This window comes from Rhinopithecus bieti, unplaced genomic scaffold (assembly GCF_001698545.2).
Source record: "Rhinopithecus bieti isolate Rb0 unplaced genomic scaffold, ASM169854v2 scaffold_34943, whole genome shotgun sequence".
NCBI classification, from domain to species: Eukaryota; Metazoa; Chordata; class Mammalia; order Primates; family Cercopithecidae; genus Rhinopithecus; species Rhinopithecus bieti.
The window spans coordinates 812,816-822,348 of record NW_016815584.1 but is presented as its reverse complement, the minus strand read 5'-3'; the positions used below and the strand labels follow the sequence as shown (position 1 = coordinate 822,348).

Genomic DNA, 9,533 nt, shown 5'->3' with positions numbered 1-9,533 from the left:
AAAAAAAAAAAAAAAAAAAAAAAAAAAGAAGGGGTCTTTATTTGCAAAACAAAACGAAAGATCATATTCAGCCATGCAGGCATGTTGTAAGTGCTACCTATTTATTTACTTATTTATTTTTGAGTTTTATTTATTTATTTTTTTGAGATGGAGTTTCGCTCTTGTTGCCCAGGCTAGAGTGCAATGGCGTGATCTCAGCTCACCGCACCCTCCGCCTCCAGGATTCAAGTGATTTCCTGCCTCAGCCTCCCGAGTAGCTGGGATTATAGGCACGCGCCACCACGCCCAGCTAATTTTGTATTTTTAGTATAGACAGGGTTTCTCCATGTTAGTCAGGCTGGTCTTGAACTCCTGACCCCAGGTAATCCGCCTGCTTCGGCCTCCCAAAGTGCTCAGTTACAGCTGTGAGCCACCACGCCTGGCCCACCTTTATTTATTTTTGAGACAGAGTCTCACTTTGTTTGGGTTGGAGTGCAGTGGTGTGATCTTGGCTCACTGCAACCTCTGCCTACTGGGTTCAAGTGATTCTCCTGCCTCAGCCTCCTGAGTAGCTGCGATTACCAGCTTGCACCACCATATCAGATTAATTTTTTTTTTTGAGATGAAGCCTTGCTCCATTGCCCAAGCTGGAGTGCAGTGGTGCAATCTCGGCTCACTGCAACCTCCACATCCCAGGTTCAAGCAATTCTCCCGTCTCAGCCTCCCAAGTAGCTGGGACTACAGGCACACACCACCATGGCTGGCTTTTTTTTTTTTTTTGGAGACGGAGTCTCCATCTGTAGCCCAGGCTGGAGTGCAGAGGTGCGATCTCGGTTCACTGCAACTTCCGCCTCCCAGATTCAAGCAATTCAAGCGATTCCGAGTAGCTGGCACTACAGGTGCCCACTGCCACGCCCAGGTAAATTTATTTTTTTTGTATTTTAGTAGAAATGGGGTTTTCGCTGTGCTGCCCAGGCTGGTCTCAAACTCCCAAACTCAGGCAATCAGCCCGCCTCAGCCTCCCAAAGCACTAGGATTACAGCTGTGAGTCATCGTTTCCAGCCAAGCCCGGCTAATTTTTTTTTTTTTTTTTTTTTAGTAGAGATGGGGTTTCACCCTGTTGGCCAGGGTAGTCTCGAACTCTCCTGACCTCAGGTGATCCACCCGCCTTGGCCTCCCAAAGTGCTGGGATTACAGGTGTTAGTCACTGTGCCAGGACTTAATATTTGTATTTTTAGTAGAGATGGGGTTTCACCATGTTGGCCAGGCTGGTCTCAAACTCCTAACCTCAAATGATCCCCCCACCTTAGACTCCCAAAGTGCTAGGACTACAGGCATGAGCCATTGTGCCCAGTCAGTTTATTTATTTGAAATAGTATTAATTAGCCAGGCACAGTGGCTCATGCCTGTAATTCCAGTACTTTGGGAGGCCGAGGCGGGTGGATCACGAGGTCGGGAGTTCAAGACCGGCCTGATCAACATAGTGAAACCCCGTCTCTACTAAAAATACAAAAATTAGCTGGGCGTGGTGGTTGGTGCCTGTAATCGCAGCTACTCAGGAGGCTGAAGCAGAAACCTTTGAACCCAGGAGGCGGACGTTGCAGTGAGCTGAAATTACGCCATTGCACTATAGCCTGGGCGACATGAGCAAGACTCCATCTAAAAAAAAAAAAATAGTATTAATTCATTTAATAGTCTGAAGAGGTATTATTAAGAGAAAAAGGAAGCATAAAGAGGTTAAATAAGTTGTCTGAGATCATACCTAGTGCATAACAGAGGTGGAAATTCTTCTTTTTTTTTGTTTTTGTTTTTGAGACAGAGTCTTGCTGTGTCACCCAGGCTTGAGTACAGTGGCATAATCTTGGCTCACCAGCAGTCTCCGCCTCCCAGGTTCAAGTGATTCTCCTGCTTCAGCCTCCCCAGTAACTGGGATTACAAGCATGTGCCACCATGCCTGACTAATTTTTGTATTCTTATAGAGACAGGGTTTCACCACGTTGGCCAGGCTGGTCTCGAACTCCTTGCCTCAAGTGATCTGCCTGCCTTGGCTTCCCAAAGTGCTGTGATTACAGGCGTGAGCCACTGCGCCTGTCCCAGAGGGCAAAACTCTTAACTTCAAAACATATTATATACAGTGATCTTGGATTTCTTACTTTAGAAAATTGGGACCTGGAAAGAAATCTGAGACAGACTTGAGGGAAGGTAAACAGATGGGAAGAACGGGAGTTCTGAAAGTCTGGAGTCTATCTTTAGGACACATTTTGAAGATACTGGTATCAATGCCTTCCAGCCAAGGGCCACCAGGAACATACCTGTAGTTGAGCAAGTTGGGCTTATTCATTACAGCTAGAGAAAATGCACACCAGGGGAACTAAAGGCATCTCAGCAAATGTGTTAGAACTTATTATAGTATCTAAGCTTTGTTTGATTGGGTGATTTTGGGGGAGGATCCAAGGAAACAGGGGTTTGCTCCAGATTTTGTGCTATCAGAAAGCAAGCACAATTCTATGTTTTGGTATCTCAATAAATTATTTTCTTTTTCTTTTTTTTTGAGATAGGGTCTCACTCTGGCACACAGGCTGGAGTGGTGCAGTGGTGCAGTCTCAGCTCACTTTAGCCTCAACTTCCTGGACTCAAGTATCAATAAATCTTATCTACAGGGAGGGTAGACTAGGGCAAGGCTGAAGCCATGATTGGTAAAGAAGTTGCAGTCACTCATATTAACCTGGAGAGAAGGATGTTTGGTATTTTGTGGATGGCAGTGACACTAATTTTGTCTGTACATAGACAAAATTAGGCAGTGGACTTGTTTTATATCACTCTATCATGGTTTTGGAGTGAACTTATTTCATGTTGATGTTCTGTGAGGTGTCCAAAAGAATAGTGGCCGGGCACGGTGGTTCATGCCTGTATTTCCAACACTTTGGGAGGCTGAGGCGGGCAGATCACCTGAGGTCGGGAGTTCGAGACCAGCCTGGCCAACGTGGTGAAACCCCGTCTCTACTAAAAATACAAAGATTATCCAGACGTGGTGGTGGGTGCCTGTAATCCCAGCTACTCGGGAGGCTGAGGCAAGCGAATCACTTGAACCCAGGAGGCGGAGGTTGTAGTAAGCAAGCATTGCGCCACTGCACTCCAGCCTGGGTGACAGAGTGAGATTCGGTCTCAATACAAAAACAGATGCAGATAGCACAGACTAGCTTCAAACAACACTGAGGACTAGTTGTGTCAGACCAGTTAATGTTAAGGGCAGTGTTTTGCTTTCTCATTGTAACCCCCAGGAGTGATTAAGAGCTTTGTTTAGAATCTGCAGGATTGGCGGGGCATGGTGGCTTACGCCTGTAATCCCAGTACTTTGGAAAGCGGAGGTGGGCGGATCACTAGGTCAGGTGTTAAAGAACAGCCTGGCCAACACAGTGAAACCCCGTCTCTAGTAAAAATACAAAAATTAGCTGGGAGTGGTGGCAGGTGCCTGTAATCCCAGCTACTCCGGAGGCTGAGGCTGGAGAATCGCTTGAACCCAGTAGGCTGAGGCTGTAGAGAGCAGAGATTGCACCACTGTGCTCCAGCCTGGGTGACAGAGCGAGACTCTGTCTCATAAAAAAAAAAAAAAATCTTCAGGATTACAGGCCTCCATTGTGGATCAGTACTCTTCAGAGTTGGTGATTTTTCTTTTTCTTTTTTTTCTTTTGAGACAGTGTACTCTTGTTGTCCAGGCTAGAGTACAATGGTGCGATCTTGGCTCACTGCAACCTCTGCCTCCCAGGTTCGAGCGATTCTCCTGCCTCTGCCTCCTGAGGAGCTGGGATTACAGGCATGTGCCACCATGCGCAGCTAATTTTATATTTTTAATAGAGACGGGGTTTCTGCATGTTGGTCAGGCTGGTCTTGAACTCCTGACCTCAGGTGATCCGCCCACCTCCAAAGTGCTAGGATTATAGGCGTGAGCCACTGCAAAGGGCTGATTTTTTTTTTTTTTTCTTGTGGAGGACTCGAGAATCTAGTGACTTGAGTGAAGTCAGAAGGTTGTATGGTCCAAAAAATCTTGTTTCTTGGCCAATGATCAAAGAGTACTTGAGATTATGAATGCGAAATGGTTAATCTGGATTCTATGCCCCTGGCTTTGGGCAAGTTACATAGCTATTTTACACCTTGTTTTCTTCATCTGGTTATAATGATATGTAATAATAATAACTAACACCTGAAGCCCTTACAGTGTACCCCCACTGTTCTAAGCATTATATATATATATAAGCTTATTAATCCTCACAACAATCTACTGCTTTTATCTTTTTCTATTTATCTTTATTTATAAATGAGGAAACTGAGCACAGAAAGGTTAAGTGACATGCCCAAAGCTACAGTTAGTAAATGTCAGAACAGGCGGGCAGTGTGTTTTAGTCAGCTCAGGATGCCACAACAAAATACCACAGACTGGGTGGCTTAACCAACAGACATTGGTTTTCTCAGAGTTCTTAAGCTGGAAGTCTGAGATCAAAGTGCCAGCATGGTCAGATCCTGGTATGGGCCATCTTTCTAGCTTGCTGACTGCTGCTTTGTCACTGTGTCTTGGGAGGTGGGAGAGGGGGATCTCTTGTTACAAGGTCACAGTCCTATCCAGTTAGGGTCCCACACTTGTGAACTCATTTAAACTTAACCTCCAAAGGCCTGGTGCGATGGCTCATGCATGTAATCCCAACACTTTGGGAGGCCAAGGCGGGCAAATCACTTAAGGTCAGGAGTTCGAGATCAGCCTGACCAACATGGAGAAACCCCGTCTCTACTAAAAATACAAAATTAGTATTTTGTGGTTAGGCCTGGTGGCTCATGCCTGTAATCTCAGCTACTCGGGAGGCTGAGGCAGGAGAATCACTTGAACTTGGGAGGCAGAGCTTGCGGTGAACCGAGATCGCGCCATTGCACTCCAGCCTGGGCAATAAAAGCGAAACTCCGTCTCAAATAAAAAATAAACAAACAGGCCCGCGGTGCTCAAGCCTGTAATTCCCAGCCACTTTGGAGGCCGGAGACGGGCGGATCACGAGGTCAGAGATCGAGGACCATCCTGGCTAACACAGTGAAACCCCGCTCTACTAAAAAACAAAACATAGCCGGGCGAAGTGGGGCGCCTGTAGTGTCCCAGCTACTCGGGTGAGGCTGAGGCAGGGGAATGGCGTAAACCCGGGAGGCGGAGCTTGCAGTGCGAACCCTCACCGCTGTGAGCTGAGAATCCGGACACTGCACTCCAGCCTGGGCGACAGGAGCGAGACCTCCCATCCTAAAAAAAAAAACAAAACAAAACCTCCGAAATACCCAATGTCCAGATGCAGTCACATTGGGGGTTAAGGCTTCAACATAAGAATTTTGAGTGGGGACACAATTCAGGCCATAGCACAGTGAGAGCATAGAATCAGATAGTAGTAAAAAACCATGATTTTAAGTCAAGATAACAAAAATTGTTATTAAAAGTTATAAAGGAGTTATCCTTAATTTGGAGCACATGTTCAGGGGTCTGCAGACAAGTGGGACAGAAAAAGTAAATATTAAAATTGTTATTTATATTTGTCACCCCTTTAAAAATACATATTTTGTTTTATAATGACTATAATTTATTAGTACAAAAATAAGTCTATATATAATTTTTTAAATGCACACAAATATATTGGGGTAGTGGCTCAGCTTTTTTTTTTTTTTAACTAAGGTAAGGGTGTAATCACTGCAACAGAATAAAGACAGGTACCACAATGGTCCTGCCCTCAAAAAGTTACAGTGTACTGGGGACAGAAGGTTAATCTTTTAAAAGTGTGATTAATAGATCACAGTAGGCAGGGCACAGTGGCTCACGCCTGTAATCCCAGCACTTTGGGAGGCCGAGGCGTGCGGATCACCTGAGGTCAGGAGTTCAAGATCAGCCTGGGCAATATGGTGAAACCCCGTCTCTACTAAAATTACAAAATTAGCCGAGCATGGTGACACTTGCCTGTAATCCCAGCTACTCGGGAGGCTGAGGCAGGAGAATCTTTTGAATCTGGGAGGCAGAGGATGCGGTGAGCCGAGATCGCGCCATTGCACTCCAGCCTTTGCAAAAAGAATAAATCTCCGTCTCACACACACACAAAAAAAACAAACAAAAAAAAACAGATCACAGTAGATGAATACATATCATAGATCAATTCGTGATTATCTGTTCCAAATAAACTGTAGAAATAATAACTGTCATGAAAGGAGAAGCCACGTGCTCTGTCCACAGGCTGAGGACGACCTTGCTGCGGTTGACCACTGCTGGCCGGGACCTGCGGGTCGCGGAGGAGGCGGCGCCTCTATCGGAGACCGCAAGGCGCGGGCAGAACGCGGGGTGGCGGCAGCGCCTCTCCATGCACCAGCGCCCCCAGATGCACCGACTCCAAGGGCAGTTGCACCGCGTCGGCCCTGCTGGCCCCCGCCGCGCCCAGCCTCGCGTCCACGTGGGACACAGACAGCTCCACACAGCCGGTGCACCGGTGTCGGAGAAACCCAGAAGGGGTGAGATTTAAGGCCACATCCCCTACAGGGCTAAGACACTGGGAAGGAGTGATGTGCCAGACACGTTTTCCTCACTGCCTTCTTCTGCCCACCACCCCATTTTGTTCTTTTGTTCTCACTCCCTCTTTTCTGCCTCCCTAAAATCTTTTTTTTCCGGAGTGGGATATCAGATTCAAAATTCTAAATTCACCATGGAGGACCGCTGAGGGCAGAATCACACAATAGGTCAGGAGATCGAGACCATCCTGGCCAACATGGTGATACCCCATCTCTAATAAAAATACAAAAATTAGCTGGGCGTGGTGGCAGGCACCTGTAGTCCCAGTTATTCGAGAGGTTGAGGCAGGAGAATCACTTGAACTCGGGAGGCGGAGGTTGCAGTGAGCTGAGATTGTGCCACTGCACTCCAACCTGGCAACAGAGCAGGACTCCGTCTCAAAAAAAAAAAAAAAAAAAAAAAAAACTTAGCCAAGCCTGGTGGCACATGCCTGCAATCCCTCCTACTTGGGAAGCTGATGTGGGAGGATCACTTGAGCCTGGGAAGCGGACGCTGCAGGGAGCCCAGATGACACCAGTGCACTCCAGCCTGGGCAACAGAGTGACACTCTGCCTCAAAAAACAAACAAACAAAACAAAATCCCCAAAAAGAAAACCCAACGTTGAATCTCTAGAGTAGACACCTCATTCTCATGGCCCTAAATCAGGAATGAGTAACCTAGGTAAAGGAAATCTACACATAGCATTTAATTAAGTATTCTTATTTTATTAATAAGTACTCACTTATTTTGCTTAGTATGGTCCGATAATTTCAAGTTCCGTACTCCAGACAACCAAATGTTTGCAAAAACAACTGAAAGTAGAAAACTCGCATGAATTTAAATTTCAGTTCCATTTAACAGTTCAGCATGGCTGGCCACCCGTTATGTACCGGGCACTAGAGATAAAGATGGGTAGAGTTAGACACACAGTCTCTGCCCTGAACAAGCTTCCACCTTTCTTTTTTCTTCCTATTTGTACTTACTCACTTGTTTTGCAAGAGTGAAAAAAAAATGTTCCTCGGGGAGCAGTTGTCATATAAGGGTTTCACCCAGGTCTCAGGACTCTCTGTGTCCAGCCCTTCACGTTCCAGTTTCAGCAGTTGGTGTTCTGGAGGGTACTGTTGCCTGAGTCTGCATCTTCTGTCTAAACTTTTAGGGCCAAGGGACAGGCTGAGTTACACAGCCCCTCCATCATTTAAGGAGCATGCGACAAATGAAAACGGAGGTGAAATAGCCAGTGAACGCAGCGAACTGTGAGTTCTCATTTATCCCATGTTGTTATTCCTGCCACTTTAATTAGAAAGATACCATTAGGGAACAAGTGAATGTTGGTGATTTGAGTCTTTTCAGCATGATCAGGGAAGATGAAAGTCAACCCTAGGTCAAATTCCAACTTCATTGCTTAAAAATGGAAAAAAAAGCTTCTCTCTGATCTCTGAGGAAATGAAAATAAAAGTCCTTTTCTCAATTGAACGTATTCCCTCTATTTCCATTTATATTTTTTTCCTTAGGTCATAATTAATTCCTTTTTTCTTTTTTTTTTTTTTGAGACAGAGTCTCGCTCTGTTGCCCAGGCTGGAGTGCAGTAGCCTGATCTTGGTTCACAGCAACCCCTGCCTCCCGGGTTCAAGAGATTCTCCTGCCTCAGCCTCCCGAGTAGCTGGGACTATTATACAAAATGTTTGTATTTTTAGTAGAGACAGGGTTTCACTATGTTGGCCAGGCTGGTCTCCAACTCATGACCTTGTGATCCGCTCACCTTGGCCTCCCAAAGTGCTGGGATTACAGGTGTGAGCCACCACGCCTGGCCCATAATTCCTTTGTGTCTTTGTTTAACATTTGAAAGCTGTATTTTATAAGATTTTCCTTGACATGTACCAAGACTACTGACTCATTTAACTTCTTTTTATATGTGTGAGAACCCAGTTCTACACTCCTGTAACAACAGTTTCGAAGTATCCTTTTTGTATTTAGTATTTCCGGTTCTAACAGTATAATTTCTTTCAGCAATGTCGTAAGTATGGCTAAACCCATTGGTTTATGCATGCCTAACAGTGCCCACACCATGGCCAGCAATACCATGCAAGTAGAAGAGCCACCCAAGTCTCCTGAGAAAATGTGGCCTAAAGATGAAAATTTTGAACAGAGAAGCTCATTGGAGTGTGCTCAGAAGGCTGCAGAGCTTCGGTAAGAGTTGGCACTCCATGCCTCAAACCAGAATGAACTGAAAAAGCTAAGATTTACACCTTTCCTCCATCTCAGAGGAAAAGAGAGTGTTTGGGATTAAATTCAATCTGAATAGTAGACATTGGAGTCCCTCGTAGGTAAAGAAATGGATTAACCTGGGGGCCGGGCGCGGTGGCTCAAGCCTGTAATCCCAGCACTTTGGGAGGCCGAGACGGGCGGATCACGAGGTCAGGAGATCGAGACCATCCTGGCTAACACGGTGAAACCCCGTCTCTACTAAAAACACAAAAAATGAGCCGGGCGAGGTGGCGGGCGCCTGTAGTCCCAGCTACTCGGGAGGCTGAGGCAGGAGAATGGTGCAAACTCGGGAGGCGGAGCTTACAGTGAGCTGAGATCCGGCCACGGCACTCCAGCCCGGGCGACACAGCGAGACCCCGTCTCAAAAAAAAAAAAAAAAAGAAAGAAATGGATTAACCTGTGGGCACAGTGGATCATGCCTGTAATCCCAGCACTTTGGGAGGCCAAGGCAGGCAGATCACCTGAGGTCAGGAGATTCAGAACAGCTTTGCCAACATGGGGAAACCCTGTCTCTACTGAAAATACAAAAATTAGCCAGGCATGGTGGCAGGCACCTGTAAATCCCAGCTAGTAGGGAAGCTGAGGCAGGAGAATCACTTGAACCCGCGAGGCGGAGGTTGCAGTGAGCCGAGATCATGCCATTGCACGCCTAGGCGACAAGAACAAAACTTGGTCTCAAAAAAAAAAAAAGAAAAGAAATGAATTAACCTGCTGGGTGCAGTGGCTCACGCC

The 9,533-nt window shown here is 46.2% G+C and overlaps 1 protein-coding gene across 1 annotated transcript in view; it reads left to right on the top strand.

The window, feature by feature from the left end:
* The window catches only part of RPGRIP1 (RPGR interacting protein 1), a 71,523-nt gene that overhangs the window by 7,701 nt on the left and 54,289 nt on the right, over window positions 1-9,533 (top strand). Inside the window, exons 2-4 of the mRNA XM_017853419.1 lie at window positions 6,181-6,498; window positions 7,693-7,789; window positions 8,511-8,723. Coding sequence (XP_017708908.1) covers window positions 6,181-6,498; window positions 7,693-7,789; window positions 8,511-8,723 — 628 coding nt within the window. The remainder of the gene's footprint in view (window positions 1-6,180; window positions 6,499-7,692; window positions 7,790-8,510; window positions 8,724-9,533) is intronic.